General features: G+C 32.0%; 1 protein-coding gene across 1 annotated transcript in view; it reads right to left on the bottom strand.

Annotated features, from left to right (window-relative positions):
* The window catches only part of LOC113395408 (endonuclease/exonuclease/phosphatase family domain-containing protein 1-like), a 38,278-nt gene extending 10,914 nt beyond the window's left edge, over positions 1-27,364 (bottom strand). Inside the window, exons 1-5 of the mRNA XM_026633008.2 lie at positions 26,750-27,364; positions 25,822-26,506; positions 25,144-25,293; positions 20,216-20,373; positions 1,501-1,665 (exon numbers count right to left, since the gene is read on the bottom strand). Coding sequence (XP_026488793.2) covers positions 1,501-1,665; positions 20,216-20,373; positions 25,144-25,293; positions 25,822-26,506; positions 26,750-27,047 — 1,456 coding nt within the window. The 5' untranslated portion in view covers positions 27,048-27,364. The remainder of the gene's footprint in view (positions 1-1,500; positions 1,666-20,215; positions 20,374-25,143; positions 25,294-25,821; positions 26,507-26,749) is intronic.
* Positions 27,365-27,907: the final 543 nt, after the last annotated feature.

Raw genomic sequence — 27,907 nt, 5'->3', positions numbered from 1 at the left:
CGACTTCAGACCTTCTCAAGAGGTGTCAGCATTGTTCAGAAAATGAGCCTTACATATTGGATATGTTTTCAATAGTATAATATATTACAACAAATTAACTTTATCGTTAGTTTTTCCTTAAATGTTCATAGAAATCATCTATTTAAAATACCTCCCGGATTTTAGTACATGACGCACACTACTGAGTATACATATTAGTACGATAATGATACGATAGTGATGTGATAATACTTCGCGTACCTCATTTAAACTTTTCTTAAAGGCTACATTTTTAAGTCATATTTGAATTAATTTATAATATTTAACGGGGCGCGGTTACTTTGGTTGTTGATTTGAATAATTAATGAATCGAGTAGTTGGCAATAATTTTTGATGGCTGATTTACTTTTAATAGCGGGTCACCCCGAAAGGAGTTGTAAGTGTAATGGCAACGCGAGTCGTTATGTTTTGACAAGCGACTCGAATGCGATGGTTGCTTGCAAACCCATTTGCTCTTAATCGAGATGAATTATTGTAATCCTTTGATATTATTATGATTCTTCCAAATGTCGGATCAATCCCCGAAACCAACTGTTCGGCATCCTGCTCCTCCGACATATTTAAGTATATATTATTTTAAATCATAATGTTTAAAGTATTCTTAAAAACCAAGCATAGCGTGTTAACGTGGGAATTTAAATGCTACTCATGAGAATTTTCTTACAGATATTATAAACTGTGGGTGAGAGTTTTTGATGATGATTTTTTTTTTAACAAAATTATGCTACTTTTAAAATTAGATGAAAAAAAAAATACCGTTGACAGATAAACGGTTTTTATCATCGGATGTAAGGATCTATAAAAATAAATTATACCGTTAAAAGGGGATTTACTTTTAACTAAAAAAAGTTTGTTAAACGCCATAGTAATTACGACGTAAGTAAATTAAAAGAAATCAATGTACACATCGAAAACTCATTTGTCATGTATACGTAGCACACCACATACAAATAAAACTGATTAATTATTTTATTCTATTAATATTAATTTCTATTAACCTTTAAAGTCGACTCTTCGATAATCTAGTTCAGTTATTCCCAGGTGGCCAATTCTGACTCTACACCAAATACATCCTTCTCATTAATTAAAATTATGACCTGAACATATTTTACCTTATTAATTTTTTCTTGTAATTCTATTCTTTTAATAAATAAAGTGTTACAAAATGTACCATTTTTCGTTTTTATTTTACCTATCGGAATATAGGGACAGAACTCAGAAGCGACACAATTTTTATTTTTTGGCGACTTTATGAATGTGGTAGAAATGTAGCAGCAGGGGGTCCACCGAAACCAGTAAAATTTTGAAAGTAGTCCACGAGAAAAATAAGTTTGGGAACTACTGATCTAGTTTATTATTAGTAGGTATATTCCCGCTACATTACATACAAGCATATAAAAAAATAAAGTGTTATTGATAATACCGTTATCGAGTAAAAAAAAATTGTAGAAAAATACTCACATCTCAAATTATCCCATCTCACGAATTCACCGAAGAAGGCCAGCTGCAGCTTGCTAGCGAGGGCGAGATCTGCTATCTCACTCAGCCTAACTCCGTCCTCTTCACTCAAACGATCCTTACATTGCACGTTGACTATTACAACCGGTCGGTCGCATATTAGAAACGCTGGAAATTATTAAATTTATCAAATAAATATAAAAATAAACTATAATTAAACTTGATAATAAAAAACATTGTAAATAATCTCTGGGATGTTAGGAAAGCATTTTCGGTGTCACAATTAAAAAAATGATGACAAATTGTCAGTTCGATTAATCTTAGAGTTATCTTCGACGCTAACATAAGAAAACCTCTGGAATTAAATAACACAATTTTGTTCCACAAACATACGACAACTATATTCGAATTCGTCTCAAACGACACAAATATTTTAAGATTTTCGAAATTAATAGCTCTTATTACATAATTCATTAACAACATATATAGTACACAAAATTATTATATTAATATTCGGTAAATTTACGTTTGACAACCCTATCTAAACTATTCGTACAATTTTCATTGTTTTCCGCAATCGAATTCAATTCGATATCCATTGTAATTAGTAAAGAGAAATAATAATAATACTTCGAACAACTACCTTTCAATAAATAAAATTCCTGCTTGCTATTCTTGTGCAACATTTTAACAATAAAATAAAGATATAATTTTAAGGACACATCAACCGAACAAAATCTCGTTTTTAAAATACATTCGTCCAGCAGTTTCGTATTATCAGACTGTTATTAAGTCGTAATCATAATGAGGAAGATTTTAAAATAAAAAAAAAAACAAAATATACTTCATTCAACTATATTAAGTGAATCTACCACCGGTTCGGAATGTAGATTCTATCGAGAAGAACCGACAAGAAACTCAGTAGCTACTCTTTTCCAAGAACAGGACGTTAAGCGCCTCATTCTGAACTCATTTGAAACTATTATCACATAACTACTAATTAATATATGCACTAACGACCCGCCCATCACACGAATGTATTTATTTAAAAGAAAATCAGAAGTATGCTTAGAAAGAAATTATGAAGCAAGTAAATACATTTCATATCGTTTAACGTTTTGTTTAACGTGATTAGTTTACATAAGTAATCATAGAGATATTTTAATATTTATATTATCTTGAAATGTAGATCAAAATTTCAATGGCTTATAGATTCAGGATAATTTCAATTGCAAAGTCAGATTTTAGTGTTACTGGCATGTAGTTAGCGATTTTTTTCGTTACACAATTTGGAAATGGTGATATCTTATAACTTGAATGTTATAGTGTTAAAGACAATTTTAATCTATACTGTATACACAAGGCAACTAACATATTTATTGAGGATTAATAAGGATTAATAATTAATTGGATAAAATGTCAACGCAATTATACTTGTCCATTATGAGTGTACCCTAGAAGGCAGACACTTTGGTGGAGTTTTCTATAGGCATTTTAAGGACTACAGTTTACTATTTCATTGTTTTGATGGATGCCCTTATATGTCCTATACAAACTTCCATCGTTTATCGTTCTTTCTATCAGTGAAAACCGCATCAAAATCCGTTGAGTGTATTTAGAAGAAACCCGAGACAAAGACGTAAAGCTAATTTGTTTTATACTATTTATAGATAGAACTTACTGGCCGACAGTTCGATAGCAATTTCAATTCGCTTCTCTGAGAGACAGTTAATTCCGTTTATAATTAATGTTTACGCTCGATCTTATCAACATTAGCATATTAACATTATGACGTCACAAAGATTCATAGACCGCTTTGTACTTGATATTTTATACATTTCAATTTACAAATAATTCTATACATATAATAAAAAAACATTGTCGTCTTTTTTCCCTGCCAGTGTCCAAATTTGTTTGGGGTCGGCGCAGCATATCTTATCTTTCCATTCTCCTCTATTGTTCGCCATCTGATCGTTCAAATCCATCTCTCTCATAACCCTCCTCACACACTCCATCCATGTTTTCTCAGGTCGTCCTCTTCAACTCCTTCCCACTACGCTCATGCTCATAACTCTTTTAGTAACGTGTGTCTCATCTCTGCGCCTCACATGTTCATACCAAGGCTCTTTGAATAATTTAAGACAAACAAAATAAAAAAAAGTAAACATATTCTTTATTCAAATTAGTCAATTGTGTACGCTCACTGTCTTCATGCTAGAACGCGCATATCGTTAAGGATTAAAACCGATTCATATTCATAAACATTGAATGCTATTTCCTAATTGAATAAAAGCAATGTTACACTTGTGAGGCCTCCAGTGATGTTCGCCGGCGACGCGCATTCGCGCGTACATTCGTATACATTCGTATGTAATGAGCGAATAAGATTACTACTTGATTTTTTCTCTAATCGCTAAAAACAAACTAATAAATCACTCAATGTATTTATAAACCATTAAATAAATAACGAAACTCCTTACAATGTACAAATAAAAATACTAAATTAAGATGAAAAAGAATTATCACTCAAGATTTGAATCTTTACAATTGGCTCTATATTGCTCTTCAATCATTCGAAATGATACTATTTTTTATCCCAATAAAATTTTCGTTATAAGCATTCCAGCAGACATAAATCATATATATTAAGAACTAATCATCCCTATGCTTAGTTCTTAAACCATAGTTTAAGACAGTCATAATCCTGGTTCATTATACTTCAAAGCGAAATATAGCCAAACCGCGCACGTAAAGTAACAAATGATTGATTGGTACTTTGTACTTTTTACACAAAAGGGCCTGTCAACGGTAACATTAATTATTCTAATATAAAAACTCACCGCACTCATCGAACTACGTCGCGTCGGTAGTCGGATGCTAAGTCCGGATATCGCCATAGTTCAAATCGACATTTCTATTTAAATCGAGCCGCCATTTAAATAAACTGAACCATATTTTTATATGACAATGTTTGTTAGCACAAAGCATTATCAGTGATTTCAGTTTTTTTTCCAAATGCAATGCACAGACCTTTAATACCAACCATTACACTCTCGATTCCTTTATTATTATGGTAAATATTCCTACTGATGATAAAAGGTCACAACCGCCCGCAGCCATTGACACTGCAAGATTTTTTGGCATGCTTAGCATCGTCAATGCGCCACTAACCTTGGGATCTAACATAGCATGTCCCACGTGTTCACTGGTTCATTAGTTCTCCGAAGCAGAACATAACATTACTGAGTATTGCTTTTTGGTTGATTGTCCGATCCAGACGGATTTGCAAAAAGCCTAATCTATTACTCCCAAAATCAGATATGTTTATAATTTGACATAAGACCACTTTACGCGTTTGAGGAGTTCGAGTGAAATACAGTTAATTTCCGCATACTATTTACTGTGTAATTAGTAACTACGAGTAAGGTTGCCAGGTCGCCAAACCTAAAAACCGGACGGACCGGCTGGTTTGGCCGGACATTTGGGTAAAAAAACCGGACACCGTACATTTATGAAGAATTTGTGTCTCAGTATCAAGAGATACGGTAAAAAAAAATGGATGTAAAATCAAGCTATTCTGATTATTACCATGAATCTTGTTAAATTATAATGAAATATAAATAAAATCGAATGTACGCGTATCTCATTTGCGAAATAAATAAATAAAATGTCAAAAACCTAACAAAAGCCGGACAAGCCGGACACAGTTTATTTTGGCCGGACACGCAATCAAAAAAGCCTAACAATATCCGGCTTTATCCGGACGCCTGGCAGCCCTGATTACAAGGTATCATTATCATGCATAGGGTAAATCATTATATTTAAAATAAATACTATAATAACCGATAATTATTTATTTATATAAAACACATTTACACGTTACCGCTCTGAGTAATGGTTTAAAAACTGTCACGTGTTTCAGTAGAATATACTTTCGGTAACACACGTACCAATGACGAAAGGTTGTAGTATATTGAAGGCCGTTATTAATCGAACGTCTCGATCGGTCCTGAACTTTTCGGTTATTGACGAATTCATTAATTAGTATCCGTCCAGTGGACGAAATTCGACCATAATAATAATTGAAAATGAAGAAAACATGCCTTTTTCTATTGTTATTTTCCATACTTTATTATTGATAACACTTTAAAGCTTATCAATGCCACAGAGCGATGAAAACTTTTTTAAATCTTTTGAATAACCGGTTTCATATTTTTGTTCTGCCTGTTTATATAGATATAATCCATGCATTCAAATATATACTCTACCAGCTGAACCTACGGCTATATCTGCACGAAATATAAAAATCTTTACCCATTTTATTTTATTTAGCACACAAACCGTCACCCTCCATAATACCCAAAGGGGTGAATGCTGTCTTCTCCGGGAATCAAACTTTCTCCATTCTAAATTTCATCGAAATCAGTTCAGCGGTTTAAGCGTGATGAGGTAACACAGAGTTACTTTCGCATATATATTATATTAGTATAAAAGTATAGACAATATAGACATACTCTTTGTATTAATATATATAGTGCATACATTCGAACTTTAACTTTTTTACAAATTGGAACTAAATTCGATTCAATTCCTCGAAAATTCGATTTTCAAATTTTCGATATTCGAATTGATTACATCTAATCCCTGGCATGCATTGCAAATGCAATGTTGCTTATTTAAAATATTTATATAAAAATAATGTATTCCACTATCACCATTACTAATTTTATTTAACGTAACTCATTGATTTTCTCAATTTCAACGAGTATCCTCCATGACAATGGGAACCAACGAACCGTAGCAATCTAGAAGCGTGTCAGACGTTTCTCGATAAACAACGTTATTGAAATATGAAAATTAATTAACGTATATATTTTTTAATAGGTAAAATAACTAGTAATTCTAATGACTATATATGTCGCTACTGTAAATTAACCACGGTTAGTCTTCGTGCCAGTAATAATAAAACTTAATTACACTACTGATATGTGAGTAATTTATTTTTAATGATCGTACATGGCAACATTTGTTTTTAGTTCAGGACATTTAGATAAAAAAAGGCACACGTCTACGAATTTTTGTAAACGAATTGAAAAAAAAAGTTATCAAGTAATATTTTATTTTTCTATGGATAGGTTATTATAGCTTTTATTTACAATTTATATATAAAATATAGCTAGAGTACATAAAGACATTGGCACGGTAAGATATATTAACCATCTCTACCATCATCCACGCGGCACCGACCTTGCGAACTAAGACTTTACGTCCCTTGCGCCTGTAGTTACACTAATGATCTCATTTAGATTTAAAATTCTATTATTATGTAACAGATTGTGCTTGAAGTTAGTTCCACGTAATTAAAAAAAAATTAATAAAAATTAAAGAATTCATCGCTTGATATTCCCAATAACGTCTAATTTCAACAGGGCATTTTGAAGGTAATATTTAAAATAAAAATTATATTTTATTAATAAGTATTAAAAAAAATCTGTCTTCAAAAACTACATAAACGTACGCATAAACTAAATAAATAACTTTTTTGCTGACGCTAACGAAAATTTTATTCATAATAGTACGGGTAATTTTGATAGAATCAGCGACAATCATTGCATTTATTTATTTATTTTTGCAAACGAGAACTAAGAAAAACTTAGAACAACTGTTATCCAGATATTTTTAACTTTGTCTACATGAATTAAACTGTATATTTCGGATTTTACATTTATGCTTGACCTTCGAATCAAGGCGGTATAATTACAATTACCTCTGTCGCTTTTTAATATAATTATATTATAAATAAGGTACCGAGCATAAAAATATTCAAGACACAGGTGGTTTTTAAAAAAAAAAAAAACAATACTTTTTTAAATATTATGTCCATGTTCAGTCAAAACGTAGATTTATTTCAATGTCGCTGCATCAGTTTCCTGTATTTTAAAACGGAAGTCGATTATTATACATTACGAGTCATGGTGACGCTTGCGAATTGAAGTGTTATTGCGATATAATTTAACAAATAATTAATTAATTGCACTGTTAAAAGAGGTTGCAATGTCGTCGTATATGCGCATAACTTTTCCCTTTAACACGTATAGTTAAATGACTAAGTGAAAAAAAAACACGTGTTCAAACCTGTCAAAGTAACTTAGGAAACGCTTAATAATGATGACAATGTTTGGCTTCGGTGATAAAAAATGTGTTACGCAAATACAATGAATAAAGTGACAAAACATTTTTTTAATATGAGAGAAGTATTTTTCCTCGCAGCGGAACATAGCGTCTGATAAGAGATACTACTTCTTAAGTACGATATAATTTATTAATAAATAATTGATAAATCAAGTGCAAGGCTGTTATTTAGATAACAACCAATCGCCAGATATTCTTATGATTTGCATATCAATATAGCTAGCAAATGTTCGATTTTATGGTTTATTAAGACCAAAATGGTCATAATTATTTGGATCTCAAGGCTGATCGTGGAATGGACGTGTACAGTAGGTACTGTTTATGTCTCTTACGAGGCAAATGTTTCGAAGCTGATGAACTACCGTCTCATGATGATGTTGCTGTCAAGAACAGTACCAAATAATAAAGATGATGATTTTAATTTAACATAACAATTAGCTTAATAAATTAACATAATATTCGCAATGGTAATCCATACTGAGGTTTTTTCCGCCGATTTGACTATTGTGGCACTATTGGAAATGATCCATCGAGTAAAAACATTAAAATGTTACTGATATCATTGTAAACCTAAATTAAGTTTGATAACAAAATATATATAAGGAATTCCGCTGATCCAAACCGATGGTAGATTTCACGTGCTTCTATGCTAAAGAAAAATTTTGACTTTGACTTTGCGGTGCAACTGTCGATGTCGTGGTCACGAACTTAAACAGTTATCAGCAGATTACAGCTTGTGATCTAGTGATGTAACTCCATTGAAACGTCAGGTGAAATAAAAAGGTCTGCGCACATCGAATACATGACGAGAGTTTAAAGCGTACCTATTTAGAGATATAACAATGTAGGCTGTATTATTACTTACTATACATATAGATACGTAGGATCACTTCTGACGATAATTTATTTTTATGGTTCGCTTCGACTGATTCTACCTCCATTGGCTCCAGACGAAGGAACTCCTCCACGCAAAAACATAGACACAAAATTATGTATGATTTTATACTATACATTAAAATATAAATTATAAGTATTTAAATAGTATAAAGAAAATTATATAAATATTGCTTAAACTAAGCTTAATCCGGTTTTACACACAGATAACCAGTAATAAGTATAAGTGATAATAGATAGATAATACTATTATGAAATAATAATACGACTCAGGGACTCGAGCTACCGGTATCCTCAGTTTTGTCACAATCAATTAAGTCAAATCTACGCATATAACAGTATATATTTTTATTGAAACGTCAAAAACAATAATAATTACCATCGTGATATTAACAATCTTTGCATAAAGTATTTTTTTAATAAACCAAATAGAATGTAGTTCGTTCTAACTCAGTCGTAGTAAATAAGTAACATTTTTCGTGCTGTCCATTTAGTTGAATTTAGATATTATGATCAGACTCTACACGTGTTGTTTGTGGTTACGTCACTTTATATATATCAAATAATCTATATGTCTATGTCCTGGTCTCCGCTTCTAATTCAATTTAATTGGTTTATTACGGTTAAGAGGACAGTCCTTGCGGAACGCCTAAATAGCGCTTACTGTTTTCGAAATATCTTAAAACTGGAGCATTGATTATGGATGAAAAAAAACATTCAGTATCTTAATAGATAGATCTCAAGTTTCACCGCATGATATTTATAAAATTTGTATAAATAACTCAGTAAATTCATCGTCAACATCACTCCAAACACTGAAATCGACCTTTTCTATTAACGTTTTTTAAGCTATTTAGCTGCTAGTTTATACATGTATTTTTGGTTAAATGGGGACACAAAAGTGTAAATAATAAGTTCACCGTGTTAAATTTCTATTATATCACATAATATTATAGTAATTTTTATTTAAATATTGCTTACTTTTTGGCATTCGTCGTCCATACTTTTTAGTATGGAGAAAATCATTTGACGGTTTTGATTTATTATTCGACATCGCTGTCAATAAATTTTCAGTCCCTCCCCAGATCTCAAGGTGGGAGCACGTCAGTTTTTATTTCGAGCCGAGTCTTATAATTTCGCGAATCGTCTACGCACACATAGACAAGTTAGCATAAGGGTGGGGCGCGAGTGTCGTGGGATGCAATTGTTAATTTTTACTTTTCAAGATTTATCGACTATTAGTCAAGTCACATATTATTAAGTTAGTTCTTTGATAAATAAATATTTTTGTAATAATTAATAAAAATTGAACGATTTTAATTGGCTTTTTAATTACCCTGTATGAATCTACCCCATGGCGTACGAATTTACCGCATTTACTGTACGAATGTACCCCTACCATACCAATACGTGGGGTACATTCGTACAATTATTTTCTGTACAAAAAAGCCTATAACCCTTTAACCTTTTGTCATAAGAATTTTGGACTTTTTTGTAACAAACTATAATATATTTGTTACACTTAAGCACATAAACTAAATACTATAATAATACCCGAATGAACCTGAATGTAATGTAATTTTTGCACTATCCTGCTTATTTTTTTCTCTTAATACGAAATTTAAAACAAACGCCAACTCATACCCAAACTCATGTCGTTTAGTTCGTCTGCTTAATTCCTAATTATTTAAATGCTTAATTAAAATAGTGCATAGTGCTAAGCAAAAACGGTTGATATACATTCCATTTTGTACTGATGCTATACTTAGTTAGTACCTTTCATGACCAGATACCGTCAGCGGGCCGCCCCCCTGATTTTTGTGTAATATAAAATAATTTTAATTGACTTGTTTAACCAAGAAGATTTATGTCTTTAGTTAATTTAAAAAAAACTGATTAATATTTACCTCCATTATTTTTATTTATAAAATTTATACAAACATTTATACCAACCTTAAAATATCCAGAAAATAATTATTTAGTTAGAGGAGAGCAGTAGAATCAATAAAAATCATAATGTATATGAGGCATCTTAATGCACTCTGACCGCACCCTATGCTAACAAATAATTTATAATTATGTTTGCGAGTGACATCCTTATAGCTAATACATTACTCATAAATAAATGTATTTTTATAAATCCTACGTTATGAACGCGCAATGAAAATTTAATTTATTCGTTGCAACGAAAACAATCAACTAATTGTCTAGGGGGTGCGTACGATACACTGCACAATGCAAGTGTATTATTGGAAAGTACCTATGTGTGTGTTCTAAAATAAATTCCCACGCTGACAAACTATGCTCTTAACAAAAGAACAGCGATAATTACGTGTTTATAACATAAATATGAATAAAAAATCGCTCGAAAGTAGCCGAAAGCGTAAAAGGTATCGACATTGAAAGCGACAAAAGTTAATTAAAGGTTGGAATTTTTAAACTGGGTCAGATATCGATTACGTTCACGTGTATCCTTTGTTTCATAATCATTATTTAAGATAATTTGAACGTCCAAAAACTAGCAAATATTGTCTATGAAATTAACGACATCCTTACGTGTATAATACTATACAGCCCAACTGTCTGTAACTGTAATAAATATCCCACCGTTGGACAAAAGCTCTAAACAGAACTGAACGTAATAGTCATACGATAATTCACTATGCCATTGTTATTTTTTTTTTTCATGTTCCTCTTAAAACGAAATCACTTAAATAATTGATTGAATATATTATGTTGAAAATTTTCTTTCGGCACACATCGATTTCGACCGTTTTCCTTCATTCACTCAAAACAAAACAAATTTATATTATAAAAATATGTCGTTCGGGTTTTTATAATATAGTCAAATATATCTTAGTAGCAAAATACTTACGTATTACTTGTTATTATTTGACATATGCTTTAATAGAAAATTATTGTAGTCAATATCGCTTTCTGTCGAGTCGAATTTAACGGGGGATGTTTGTTTTTTTTTTTTTATAATTGCTCCATAACCAAGGGGTGAAAGTCCAAATATTTTCAAGAATTATATATTTCATTGATTACATTATAAAACTGTAGTGAACGAGAAACTGCGATTATTAATTAAATATTATAACTTTTCTTACAACAATTCTAGGGATCAATGTAATTTAACTTCACCCAAGGTTAACATAAAAAAAATGTTATATTAATAAAGATCTTTGTACCAAAACAGCACCAAGACAACATGGCCGACTGTTACGAATCTGTTTTATTAATTTACTTAGCCCTTCGCTTTTGACACAGTTCTAGAACATACTACAAAAAGTACAATTAATATGCAACTCAGTACAAATGCAGATCGCCACCTTTGAACGCCTTAAATAGCCACTGACGTGACGGTCTTCGTTTGCCCAATCGCAGCAGGCGATTTTAGACTTTAATGCTTTATATATAAGGAAAATAAAAGACGTTTTATAAATATATTTTTTTATAAATGTCAATAGCACAGTGTGTAAGAAATTAACATAACGTTTTATTATTTTAAATATTCTTTCGAATCGTACAGACGGAATTAATTAGTGGACATTCAGTAAATACTTCCTGCTAACTATACCTGAAGTTTCCTTGATCTACAATACTCAATTAAATTGACGACCTCCGTGGTCGAGTAGTGTGTACACCGGTTTTCATGGGTACGCCACTCCCAGGCCTCGAGTTCGATTCCCGGCCGAGTCGATGTAGAAAAAGTTCATTAGTTTTCTACGTTGTCTTGGGTCTGGGTGTTTTTGGTACCGTCGTTACTTCTGATTTTCCATAACACAAGTGCTTTAGCTACTTACATTGGGATCAGAGTAATGTATGTGATGTTGTCCAATATTTAATTAAGAAAACAGTAAATTAAGAAGAGATTGATACTTTAGTTCACTTATTGATAAATTACCTATCATTCGAAGATCATTGCGAAAACAATAGATTTTAAAATATAGCAATAATTCCATTCGAAACGAAACAAAATTCAGACGAAATTAACACATGATGAATAGCAAACGTATACGATTCTTAATCAATTCCCAATGAAGCACGAATTGAGCCAATTATGATAATAACAATAGCCAATGATTTTGAATTGTTCATTGTATAATGATGCCAATGTTACGAAGGAATGTTATTAACCGAAGAATGAGAATATAAGACAAATAATATATTTTTTTAAGATAATTCTTTAAAAACACAAACTCGTTACACGAGCCTCAATATAAAAAAGAAACATTACAATACTAATGAATATTATACATGAAAAATGAATTTGTTTATCTGCCTGTTTGTTACGCTTTCACGTCGAACTACTTAACCGATCATCATACAGAACAGAAAAGGTCATAAACATAAGGATACGTAGCGGCTTATTCTGCTTCGACCTTCACTCAAGCGAAGCCTAAGGCGGAAACTAGTATATAATTCAGTCTTACATGAGAAATAAGGATTTTTAAACATTACAGGTTATTAAATTTGCCTAGCTAGAATAACCATACCTGATCTATATTTCGTTTGATGACTGTTATTATACACTGAGACCTTTGTTCCTAACATAGATCAATCATGTTTTTTGTTTTTTTTTTTTAATAAGCATTATTATTATAATATAACAAAATATTGCATAATATTATATCATTTACCTTACCAGATACAGCCTTATCACTAACATCCTTCAAATTTTATTGTCAATTTTTTAACTTAAAGACATAAAAATATAATTAATTAAAAGACAAAACACAAAAACAATGTAAAAAATAAAATAAAATAATATATTCCACGGCATATAAACAATACTGGTCGTTTATGTTCAAATATTAGTAATTAAGAGTCATAAATTAATAAAACGTCAAAATTTGTGTACGTAATTATTATAAATTCATGAGCACATTTGATAATTATTATGTAATGTATGATTCATATTATGTAAAGGACACATTTTGTCGCACAATTAATTCTATTGTCATCAAAACAGTTAATTATGTCAGCAAAATGTCGAGAGTCAAAGTAAAACACAATCGTTAAGTGTCAAAAGGGTATATGCGACATTGACCATGATATGTCTAACATTTAAAGGATACACGTATCAATACAGCGTATCACCGTAATTCGATTTACAACGTCTTACGAGTAGAAGTTTCCAAAGAGAAAGGGAATTTGTTTATTTTATTTTTTTAAAACAACGTGCCTCAGATCGCATTGTTTGCTTTCAGTGTTACCTTATACAAAAATTATCGAAATGTATCTTCAAAACGACATATTTCATAGACAGTGAAAGTTTTCGTTTCGTGAATTAAAAAAAAAATCGTTGCTCTCACGGATTGAACTAACGAACTTCATTCCATCTGCCTGCTTTTTGAAATGAACGAAAAATCAAACATTAAGGGAAGTGCGTTTCGAGTTCAATTCTTATTTATACAACTAAAGTGTACTAAAACGGATAGTGAAGTTGCGAGTTCATGATTTGCGATGTTATAAAATAAATTTTGCGATGCGGTAATAAAATTCAATTTTGAACAGCCCCTTAATGCCCTATGCAGTCACGATGGGTCAATAAAAATGTGACACATTCGCTTCCAATGGCAGACGTGACTAACGAGCGTTTTTTATTTGCAGCTCGTTTTAATGTTTTAAATAGATTACAAGCATCTGTTCTGGACACACTATGAATAATCTTTGAAACAATTGTATAGTATTATAATTTTTTTTTTTTACTTAAAGATGTTAAGTTAAATACGATTTAAAACGAAGTGATCTAGTACTATAACGAACAGACGTTTGCGTCGGAATACTCTGCCGCTAAACTAAGCCCCTATTGGTACTTCTATTTCAGCAATACAAAGCTTCTCCCCTCAGGCAAAGGTCAAGCTTTAGTTCCAAATTTAAAAATATATGCGTGTGTGTATTATGCATCTGTTGTGTTTGTGTGCGTTAAAAAAACCAAATAAACCAGACGGTTAAATAATTTTATCTTTAGACGGTGGCTATGGTATCTTTTGGGCAACGATTACCATATTTTATTTACGTTAACAGAACAGACAGACAAACAGTTTAACCTCTTGATTATAATGGGTCACCCTTGCCCGTTATCATTGTAAAAGTCAGATGTATTTTGGCAATCAGACTTATAAAGGTCAAATTGGTGCAAAATGTCAATTACCGTAATATTCTTTCCAAGGTTGTTAAACGTTATAATATATAAAAACATATCTTATATATTAATAGCGTAAGCCGATTTTTGTCCCAGTGGTTACGGGACGATAACTGCATATAAAAAATCGGTTATGGTCTCATTTTGAAGAGCTTCAGCCGTAGACGTGCAGAAAATTAGAGAGCATTTTTGTTGACTTTTTACTAAATTGTTACGAATTAACAAAGAATTTCTTTTGAAAAAAGTTACTGACTGGTTAGAGAGCGGATATGCGGCTATGGATATATAAGAAAAAAATGACAAACAATTCCAACTAAAGTAATGTATATTAAAAGAGGTTTTATCATTATGGCGCCAAATGCAGCAGTTTACAATTAAATTAAATCAAAACAAAACCTGTCATAGGTTTCGCAATTCCTAAAAAATATTTTGAATAAACGCGAAGTTTCGCGGGACCCACTTCTGCTTAAAGACGTTCCAATTTTAAACTCCAACAACAAAAATACCATTCGAACAATGCGAAACGAATTTACCATGTCGGGTTTCAATTTATAAAAAATGAAGTTTAAAGATTAGAATACGTTCCATTTTCAAATTCAAAGTTTCCCTAAATCCTTCAAATACAACGAGGAAGTTAGCAAGTCCTAGTGTCGTAGTTCCGCCGTGTTACGCACGGCTCGTAACTATGTAGAATGTAGATGCTGGCCGCTTTTCCGCCAACTCTTTCATGCATGAATGCAGGGTTGCCAGTATTATTTTATATAATATTATTATAAACGATACTTAATCTGATATTTTTTCTTAACTAGCGATTCCCCACGCCTTCACACGGAAGCAGCTTATTAATTAAGAAAATTATATGATATAAATATAATTTATCCAACAGTGAAATTATTAGTTCCGTAAATTATTTCCATCATGCTAACAAACAAATTTTACCTATTTATAATCTATACTAATAATTATTATAAATGAGGAAGTAACTCCGTCTGTCTGTTACTCTTTCACGGCCAAACCACTGAACCGTATTTGATGAAACTTAGGCTAGAATAGGGATACTTTTTATACCTAAGACCTACGACCAACCCCTAAAAAGCGAAGCCACGAGCGTCATCTAGTATTAGTACAGATACCGTGTTATTTAAGATATTTTTTTTTTATTTGATTGTAAATCCTATTCATTTAAAGAATCACTTTCACCAAATAAATAAATAAATAGTTAATTTAATTCAGGCAATCGAGTTGAAACTTTATACAGATGTTTTGTTGAAGTTTTTAGTAGTAATATCATCGACATGAAATATCGGATTATTTACAAAACAATTACAAGAGGCAACGCATTCCGGATATACGCTAGTATGTAACGAAAATCATAATAAATATTAAATACCTATTATCGAATTATGCGTGGCAGCCTTGGTTTAATGCTTTACTGCGGTTTCTCAAACAAACGCTCAAACGCTCGGATACTTTAATGTTTTTGCAAACATTCAGCCAGTTTTACAACGAATGGGAAAATGTATTTCAGAAATGTTTTACGTAATACATCATTTTCTTGTTCGGATTTAAAAGATCAAAAGGTTTATTTGAGTGCGTTAAAGGTTTCCTTTTTGATTTTTTTAAATTTGGATATAATTTTTAGGCAAGGAACTGAGTTTGTATTTATATATAGCAAGTATTTATGTCTATTTGTACTATGTAGTTAACATTACGATATGATAAATTTTACAAGACGTTTTAACGGAAATCATTAAAATTCGCAATAGTTTTTAACAGCCGTCATTGAAACTGAACTATCTTTCCAGTACTACGGCACTTATATATGGGTGTATGTAACATATCATATAATCTATCAAAAGTCCTATTCTGTAAGAACAAACTCGAACCGCAGAATAAAATCATATGTCGCAAGATGATATGCAACTTTGACTGTAATAAAACTACAAATTTCACGAGCGAAGAAAAGAGTTATTTTAGAAGAACATAACAGAAACTTCCAGAATCAACATACGAGTTTAAAAACGTATTGCATCATAAAATAATGTTTTTTATTCAATTTTTATATAATTAAGGTGATGTATGTACATTGTACACGCATATTCTATGTTATTTATTCAACAATACAAAAAAACGCCGTGGCATTACAGAAACCACTTGAGTTTATCTTGAGTATCTTTCTGATTATGTATCTATATACAATATAAAAATAATTGCTGCACATAGCACAACTTCATTTTATAATCCTAATAAAACAGTAACTGTTCATGAGACAGTTAATTTAATACTTGGATTGTTAGAAATTTCCAACAGTTAGGCCGACGTCTCATCTCCGACTTTAAGATAAACTCTAGAGTTCATTCCATTACGCTGTTCCACTAGTTGGTGTATACACGCGGCAGAAAATCATTTGACTCGAACAGGTTTCCTCACAATGTTTTCCTTACGCCTTCCGTTGAGTATAATGTGTATTATAAATACTAATTGACCACGTGATAATTCAACGTCGTTTGTCCGAATTTGAATCCGCAACCCGCTGTAAAGTTGTGTGCTCTCCACAACACTTACAGTTAGAACGTTTATTGCAAATGCGACGTACGACTAGGAGAGGTATTCTGTAAATACTAATGTGACATTGACTTTAATAATGATAAAATTTGTAGGATATAGGTATCAAAATAGCTTATCATCGGAAGTCAGTTATCAAAATATCTCGAGTGAGATACGAAGTGAATTCTTACAGAATCGCACTGCAGTAATCCGTGACTAACACTCTAACTACCATTATTGTAAGTCCGACGGTTGAATTGATCAACATCAAGTGATAAATTTATCACATAAATACTAAATAAACTCTTCTAGACATTTACACGTTTGTCTGTCTGTACGCTTTGAGATTTAAATATATTTAGGTACGTATAAAAATCTTCCAAAAACTATCTGTAATATTGTGAACATTACAGACTATTATTAAAACCACCAGCTTCATCAATGTGCCATAAACCTTGGGAACTAGGATGCAATTATTGTGCAATAATTACACTGGCCAATGAACTACTACAAGCAAATTTAGTTAGCCGTTCAAACCGAAACACGGCAATACCGGAATACCCACTAAAAACCCAGCGGTACCCTCTCCGTTTTCGGGCGCCACAGGATCGCTTTCTCATACTACCGAGACGAAATCGGTAACCTACCCAAATGGGCTTGTACAGAATGTATGTATAACAAACCAATATAAATAATACGCCAATCTACTAAGCCGGCCGATTCGTTGTCCTTAAGACCAAATTTTATTTAGTACATATTACAGGAAATAGCTCCATGATTTCAATTACCAAATTGTTCATGTCTAATTTCCCTTTTGGTTTGTTAGGGAAATGACCTAAGAGACAAACAAAATTGTATTATAAATTCTCATTTGTCTTAATTTGTATGTAGCTTTATTTCCGTTTAGCGAGCCGGGTTCAGTTTATTAATAAAGACATTTATATGATTTAAATATAATTAATACTCTGTAGCCCTCAGGAATAATGTAAATTTCTAGCAGCGAAATGTTTTGTAGAATTGGATTGTATCAGTTTCAGAGATCACCCCCTACATACAAACAAACCAATTATATAACGTTATAATATTGACATAGGTCAATAAGCCGGCGAGGGTATCACGGGTTTTTAGTGGGTATTTCGGTATTGTCCTGAGCACAGGCGAGTCCCACTTAGTGCCCCCCCCCCTCTTCACGTACGTATCAATCACTCAATAGTTACCGATTTTGCTTTTTATCGTATAATTCTAAATAGGCAGGTTTTCAAAATCCGTTTCAGATAAGCTAGTGGAATGATTAATTTTATGATTTCTGTATTAGTTTTGTAATATCGATAGGAATTAATGATATGGATTTCAAAACATTTAAAATGTTAGCTATATGTGACGTCACAAAGATTGATATATTTTACGAACTCGTGTTTACGTTGAGATCGATACTTTCCTGAGCAATACAAACTTGACATGTGGGCCGTTTTTTATGTTCATTGATTTTATATAGAATATTTGTTTATTATTAACAAAAAAAAAAAAAACCAGCCTGCATGTTAGATCGGTTTCAAATCAAAATCCAATATTTTATTCAAGTACACTTTATACAATAAAGAATTTATGAACCGGTTATATTTCAACTCTATCATCGATTGACATAGTCCTATTTTTTCATTATAACTGTAATTAAAACTAAGTTTCAATACCAAAATTGCAACGCCTCGATCTGTCAACCCAACGCGGAAAAACTGTGGAACAAAATTCAAAACAAACTAGTGGTATTTTCCGTGTACATTATTTGTAAAAAAATAACTCATTTCCTTAGATTTTTATATGTCCTTAAATTATGGGGCAGTTGTAGAGAATATTATACTATACGGAGATCAATTCTACTAATAAATTGACACTTCAATCGATACCAATCGATACGTAATCGTTGCCGTCAAACCGTTTTCCTATTCTAGTAACACGTCGATCCAGTTGCATCGAAATAGAATCGTATCGTAATTATTATAAATTAGTAGAATTAGCCCTGTATTTTTAATAGACGTTTTAAAAGGCCTTATATTTTTCGTTAGGGTCGTCTGTACGTATAACTTAATTCACTGTTACAATATAATACGATGTATTGTATTTAGAAATTGTATATACAGGAGCCGAGATGGCCCAGTGGTTAGAACGTCTGCATCTTAACTTAACCACTTAATTTTATGTGGTTAATTTGTGTTTATAATTCATCTAGAGCAAAGCGGTGAATGAAAACATCGTGAGGAAATCTGCATGTGTCTAATTTCAACGAAATCTGTATCCACCAACACGCATTGGAGCAGTGTGGTGGAATATGCTCCAAACCTTCGCATCGGAGGAGAGGAGGCCTTAGCTCAGCAGTGGGAAATTTACAGACTGTTAATGTACTGTATATAGTTACATACATAGGACAAAAATAATAATGAAACTTAGATTTCATGGTGCTGCTAATATTACTACTAAAGCCTTTTGTAATTATTTTTACCTCTGTTTCGTTCCTTGTACATCCTTGTTGAATGTGATATATTTATGTGTTTATTGGTGTACAATGAAGAGTATTTTGATTTGATTTGTTTTAAGCCAGTTAAGCGCGGCATCCTCTAAAACGGATATGGCCAGAGATGAGGGTTCTTAAATACCTGTTTTCGTTAATCCTATATACATCTCTCTGACTACCTACAGCTGACCTTCCAATATTCAGATAACAGATTATTCGACGTTCAAAACGATATTTTCAGTCCATAACGAATATCTTAGATTAATCAACCAATGATATCGCGTCAATACGATGTTGTTTTTTTTTCATCCCCTTGTTGTTATAATAGACACTGTTTTAATGGACAACGGACCTTATAATGGCTATTATATATTAAAATGAAGTTACATATGTTGTTACAAGTTACTACAAATTGCGTCACTGACCTTGAGGAGAGATGACTAACTGCTCGCTTCGAAACGCCGTCAGCTCTTCGACCATTCGCCGCACATTTTCCTCGGTGAGCAGGTGTACTTGATCGAGTCCCACCTCCTCGACTATGATATGCTTGTTCGAACGTTCGTATATAAAGCCTAAGTTCTTCCTGCAACAATGGCATAATGAAGTTGTTATCAACACTGGTACTTCGTTGGGTAATCTGCGAGAAAATTAATTACACAATTAAAAGTGTTTCAAGATATGTTCTAATTTTGAAATTCATGAAGTAAATACATGAAACATATACTTAGTACGCGGTTTTGTTTCTTCGTCATAATAGGTTTATTCAAATATTTTATAATAAAATATTTGAATAAAAAAAAAAAAAAATTGCAACTCGACTCTGTGTGTCTATGCCCTCTTTTACTCACTGTATTACGAATGTGTCCTAAAAGAAAGCGCTCTTTTAGACAGATAGCGTCGTATGCACACATACAAGCACACACACACAAGCAAGTGTTCCTCATTTTCAAAAAGATTATAAAAAGAGAACCCTATATGTATTTAACGGACAGATCTTCAAAGTTACCAACGGCAATAAAGTGTCTTCAAAATGCTTTAAATTTTTTCCATAGTTTACTAAAAAGTACATTATGGATATATAAATATATATTATGTAAAATAATTCATGACACCTTTTGCTGATAAATTTAAACATATATTATTAATTATATTTAATATTATAAATGCGAACGTTTGAATAGATGGATGATTGTTACTAAATCACGCCGACACTTACACCAGCGTTAGCCAAACGCGGGCGATGTCGCAGGCGGTAATTAGTATTAGTATATAGGATTGAATTTTTTGCTCGTCTTCGCTACGTTGAGAGAATCGACGTTATTTATTTATTTACAAAGGTTCACCGACACTATACGTCACAACTAACTTCACACCTGACGTATATGTAATAATAATAAATAAATATTGGACAACATCACATACATCACTCTGATCCCAATGTAAGTAGCTAAAGCACTTGTGTTATGGAAAATCAGAAGTAACGACGGTACCATAAACACCCAGACCCAAGACAACATAGAAAACTAATGAACTTTTTCTACATCGACTCGGACGGGAATCGAACCCGGGACCTCGGAGTGGCGTACCCATGAAAACCGGTGTCCACACTACTCGACCACGGAGGTCATCGTGACGTATATAATTATATATGTAATTGCAATAGCATATATGTAACTACTGTAACTATTTAATTGTTTTTTACTACATTATAGTTTTATTGTTATATTAAAGAACCGGCCAAGTACGAGTCGGACTCGCGCACGAAGGGTTCCGTACTATAAATGTACTATAAACATGGGACACAGAACAGGACACATGGGAGCCACCTTAATATTTAATTTATTGTTTTTTAGTATTTATCGTTATAGCAGCAACAGAAATATATATCATCTGTGAAAATTTCAACTATATAACTATCACGATTGAGATACAGCCTGGTGATACATGGGCAAACGGACGGACGGACAGCGGAGTTTTAGTAATAGGGTCTCATTTTACCCTTTATACGGAAGCTTAAAAAGGCATATTATAGGTATGCCACGAGGAAGATGCAGACGGTAGTTAGTCATATTGCCATGTCTGTATTTATATTTGCCAAGCAGTCGTTTTATCTCGTACGTAAAGCCACCTCGTATTATCTCAAATATTGACAATACTGCAGTATTACGTCATCGACATTGTAAACAAAAGTTTTTCCGTTTTCGTACTTTTCAAGTAGAACGAAATATGAGGAAAATGAAATCGGTCATAGCTAAGTTTAATCTATTCAGTTTTTTACCTTGCACTTCAATATATATTCTGTATATGTATGTGTGCACTTTTAGGCAATCGTGTGGCCACAGCTCCTTATCTTCACAAGATATTTTTAAATATATATTATGACCTGCACTATAGTATAAATATCTTAATAAAAAAAGTTGGCAAACGATAAAACAAGGTTATTTAATAAGTTATAAATAAGTAAAAGATATAGATACGGCTAATTGATTAAAATTTGGCAACACATTAAAATATTTAAAATACAAGTTGCAAAACATTCTTCTAATCATATTTTACGTCAAATCTAGAACAGATAATATAGTCATTAAAAAAATTTAGATAAAATAGTGTAGATTAAAAATTGTAATATGGCGTTCCATTTTTAAATATTCCCAGTCGATGTGCAAATGACCGGTTATCAGCTAATGCTTTAACCATACAATACGTCCCTGAGGGTTTCCTTATCAGATTGTCTCAAGCATTCGTTCGTTATCAAATCGTCAAGTGGCTCGATCGAGCGATTTAAAACAATGATCACTTATATACAATACCTAAACTGCTGTTCGAATTTATACTTTATTCCGAAGCAATAAGAAATAACTTTTCGAAATAAAAAAAACTATGAATTAACTAGTACATCCCTGCGGCATCACACCTATGCATTTTTCCAAAATAGATCCTATGTTCTATTTAAAAAAAAAAATCTGTTAATTCGTTGCTGCGTGAAAAACGAACCAACAAACACACTTTCCCGTTTAAATCATTAGTAGATATTAATATTGACCTACTAACCTTGGCACTTGTTTAGGCCAATAGAGCCAAATGTTGCAGTTATATATAATAAAATATCAAACGTACATTTGTACGATTAGTCTGAATTTATTGTTGTACTACGCCGTTGTTTCGTCGATAAAAGAATCTTATTAGCTAATATTATAAATGGAAACATGATTGAAAATTGTACTAATTTATGAAGTTTAACATTGTTTTTTTTGTATAGGTTGGCGGACGAGCAAATGGGGCACTTAATTGTAAGTGGTCACAACCGCCCGTAGATAATTTACCTGTAAGAAATATGAACTAAGCCTTACATCGCCAATGCACCACCAAACTTGGGAACTAAGATTAGTTCTTAGTTATGTCCCTTGTGCCTGTTACACTGGCTCACTCACCCGGAACACGGTGGAATATCTGATGAATGGGTGGTACTACCTAGTCGGGCTTGCACAAAGCTCTATCATAAATATACCAGAAAATTCATAGAAAGCTGGGACTGATTTACAGAAACTATTACTTGATTTGATTTAAATGTTGGTCACAATTCGGCATTAAAATATATTATGACTGCTCAATGGTAGTAACAATATAGATTGATTTATATTTACGAAATAACATTTCGTTAATACAACGTATTAAATAGTAATAGCTTTGTATAAACACGAAATGTTAAGAGGCTTTGGAGAGAACACAAAAAGTAATTATGTGTATCTTTATAATGTCAAATTTCAAACTGAATCGTTTGGGAACAATAATTTATTTTAATTAGTGATGTATTTATTTAAACACCTTGACGTACTTAAATAGGCTGCTTTAAAGTCGTGTCCTTCAAATGAACTAAATTACTCAATAAAAAAACTCCAACATTATATGTATATTTTTTAAATATGCTTCTGGTTAATCTACTTCAAATAGGCAAAGACAAAACAGTTCAATTTATGATGCGTAATGATTATGTTCGAATTTCGAACACTATTTAATTTGCGTCCATATCTCTCCAAACACGCGGCACTATGCAAGATAAGAAATCCTATTAACTGTTTGTAGTGTTAAAAAATATATATTCCAAATGCTCTCAAATTAACTTATAAAAAGAGAATTGACTTGTCACAATTAAATTTTTTCAAGTAAGCTGCAATGACACTGAAAGGAGCTCATAATGTAAGACTTATAGGCCGTGGCAGATTTCGAGGCTGAGTAGGATTGAGCCTTGGGCGTCAAATTTTTTAGGATTTTTTTTTATTTCCGTTTATTTTTCTGTAGTACATATCTAATGTTACACAACGAAATGGAACGAACAAAAGAAACGGATTTCTGATGTCATGCAGAAATATGTCTCCAAGATGTTTTACCGAGAATTTTCCCTACTTCTCTTTAATTGTGCATTCGAGATATATAATGCATTTTTTGCAACTTCAACTATAATGAACTAGGCGAATGGTGGACGGCAAAAATAATATAGCCCATAGTTGGAAAATGTGTAAATCCGCCACTGGTTATTGTTACTGTAAACATTAACCATAACAACTAATTTCGATGTTTCGTTAGCGGTCCATTTTTCTATTCCTCCTTTCAAGGTCAGATATCAGAACAACGTTTCAAACTAAAACATTCCTGGTGCAAAAGATAGTAGTTACTTATATCAAGGGTAGGTACAGAGTTGCACGCGCTTTAAATATTTTAATAGTTTATGGTTTGTTTCAGTCGTGAGGAGAAAGATAACAGCGAGTATTTTTTTTAAATACTTTGTACTATTTGGTCATTTCAAACAGGAAATTGCATTGTAATGACAGCGCTGTAAAGTTTTAACCGTAAAAATTCACGAAACTCACTCAAACGTTATCGCTGTTGCCAGTTAAACCGCTTTCGTTCGGTTATTTGTTTGCTGAAAGATCACGATAATTCTAGTATTCTAGTTTTTTTTTTTTAAATATTATTAAATACACATTTAAGAAAATTTTTATACACACAAATGTATCCATTTAAGTTTCAATTACAGCATTATTCCAAGTAATTCTCTTGCGATGTTTTAGTAAAAATCAAGAAAGCAATCTCAAAAATATATTCGTTTACTATGACCACATTGCAAGAAAGAGGATGAGTACTATAAGCAAACACAATCACCCTAAAAATATACAACTAAATATGCTTTCAAAAGGCTTTTTAATTACTTTTTATTATCACAAAAAATATATATATGCCATCGGCATCTACATTGGTAGATATGTTACTTATCGAAAAATGTAATAATTTCCTTCTGGTAATCTTACATCACCAAACAACATTTTTTTTTTTAATAAAAGACATTTTTACTTACCCCTTAATATTTTTTGAGCAACAGTACTGCCAAGTGTGACTATTACACCTCCATTCCCTCACCCTCCTGAGGGCGGGGGAATTGAGTTCATCACAGATCGTCTTCAGAGCTCTCTCTTCAAACACATCTTGTATGGCTATTACTGACAACCTGATTTAAAAAAAGATATTAATGATTTAACTTTTCTGATAAGTTCATTTATCATCTTCATTGTTATCAGCTTCAAATGCAAACTGGTAAGCATATTCCAACCACGAGAGGACAAAAGCGAAACAAACATTTCACATTATATTCTATATGGATTTGCGAAAAATAGAACTTTAAACAACGACTAAGCTGTTATCGAAGCTTTCGAAGTAAAACTAAAGTGGATATAAATAGTTAAGTGGAATAGATTATTATAAATAAAGATATATTAATCAATACATATATAATCAAAGGATCAATGTGTTTGTAGTATGCAAAATAGTTGTTAGTACATTAGACATAATATATAAATAATTGTCAAAACTTCTATGGGATTTTATTGTCCCAGATAGTGTTAAGTTTAGAGGATGATATAAATCAGACATTACAACATTGTGTTATTTATCATAATTAATTTAATGACATTATTTATCTCTCTAGGTAACAACAATTTTTTTAGTGATTAGAATTATCAAAAAGATAAGCACTCACTTGTATTCCAAAATAGTCCTGCATATCACCTCCCTTACTCCAGGATTGGTAATTTTTTCTACACCAAGTTGATGAAGATTCCATGATGCGAGACGGCAACACCTTACTCCATCTCTTTCGTGCGTGAATACTTCCTCAACAATAGGTCTATGAGAGTATGCGGACAGCAAATCCAAAATATCATTCACTGGGGCCGTTGCAAAGCCGTTCGGCAAGCTTATAGCAATCTTACTGGGCATAGATAAACTCTTTCTATGGGGACTTTTTGGTGTTTTTGGTTCACTACTCAGAACTGATTCATTTAGGGATGGATCTCTCCAGCCGTTTACATGTCCATTGGTCAAATGTTGAACACTTTCACTTTTCCTAAGTTCTAGGCTTAAATGTTGCTTAATGGTACTCAGCCTAACTATATCCATACCCCTTACTTTTATTAAATCATCTAGTGATTTAAATGGACCCTTCTTTGTTCTGTAATCTACGATATTTGCTGCTATTTCTTGGTTTAAGCCGGGCACACATTGCAATTGGAAAACACTGGATGAATTAATTGAACATAACTTATTTTCTGAAGAGGACCTTATGCTATCTAATGAATATGTACAAGAACTAGCTCTAGATATCTGTCGTCGTGTATTTGTACATATCTCTGGTCTTAGTAATTCTAACTTTTCAGCACCAATGCCTATAAAATAAAATGATTTTATTAAATCAGCTCAAAGCTATTTAGAATTATACAATTTATATTTAATAAAAATTTTGCATGAAGTTTTGATTGAAAAAGTTTTTGAATAAAAAGTAATAATAAATGTTTTTTTTTTATATTAACAATTTAATTTTATAATGGGTATCATTATGATTTTAATTAGTATAATAGTTTTTGTTAACTCCGATTTAAAAACAACAACTTGCAATGCAAAGTAATCACCTGAGACTAAAGCAAGGTCGTCAACTCGTTTGAATCTTCCTATCATTTGACGATGACGAACAATTTCCCGCGCAACCTGCCTGGATACTCCAGGCAGGGTCATGAGTTGCTCTTCAGTCGCCGTGTTCACATTCATCAGCTCAGGGTATTCCTCCGAAGGCGGCAAGCTGAATGTATGGCTCAAACTGGACTTGTTTAGTTTAGAACGTCTTATAAAATTACGGAAGGATCTCCGGCTGCTCTTACTGCGAACAGAGCTCGGACTCTGCCCCATGTTTGCACCCGCCACTTTTAACATAAATTTTTCATAACACTAGAAATTCAAACAATGTACACTTTTAAACTATTATTAGATTAAGAAAAACGTATTCCACTGACCACGATTTATATTAACTTAACATTATTTTATATAGCACATATCACATTGTAATCTCAATGGTACTCTTAAATTGACTGATTTAAATTAAATATTACTCTAAGTTTTATCACCGTCACATCATTCCACAAAACTTCACTCTCCTAGCCAAATCACTACAATGAAACGAAATGTCATATTCGTTTTGACATTGTTAGCAAATAAAAATGACGTGTAATAGTGAAGTGCAATGATAAAAGATAATAAATAATAATAATCTACATTTCAAAAGTAAATTATACCACTAAACCTAATGAAATAATTTATATTATAATGCGAAAACACCTAAACATTGGTTTCATCAGACTTAATGCTAGTAACAAAGAGTATAAAATATTAAGTTTGAAAATGGTAATTATTTACTTAACTTCCAGCAGTGATAGCTGGCAACAATTGGCGGGAGATTCATTGTTACAATTACATGGTCTATGCTTATAAATAAGTAGATTAAAGTTATGTCTGTAACTTTGTATTTGCAACTGACGATTCTTTCTAGCTGCGGAAATGTGCTGAAAACAAATAACGTATATATATATGCAAACAATAATAAAAAACAAATAACGTACATAAATACGTAGTTATATGGGAAGTTGTATTCCTTTATTAGAATATATAATATAGTGTTGTACTTTATTTCAAGGCGATTAAAACTTCAAATTTATATAATGAAACAAATAAGATTGATGTATTAGGTATAAAAACTTTTATAAATAAAGTCTTAGGGTGTCTCATGATATGAGATT

The sequence above is a fragment of the Vanessa tameamea genome, chromosome 4 (genome assembly GCF_037043105.1).
Source record: "Vanessa tameamea isolate UH-Manoa-2023 chromosome 4, ilVanTame1 primary haplotype, whole genome shotgun sequence".
NCBI classification, from domain to species: domain Eukaryota; kingdom Metazoa; phylum Arthropoda; class Insecta; order Lepidoptera; family Nymphalidae; genus Vanessa; species Vanessa tameamea.
Note: the sequence above shows the minus strand (reverse complement) of the source record. Positions and strands in the feature narration are given on the sequence as shown.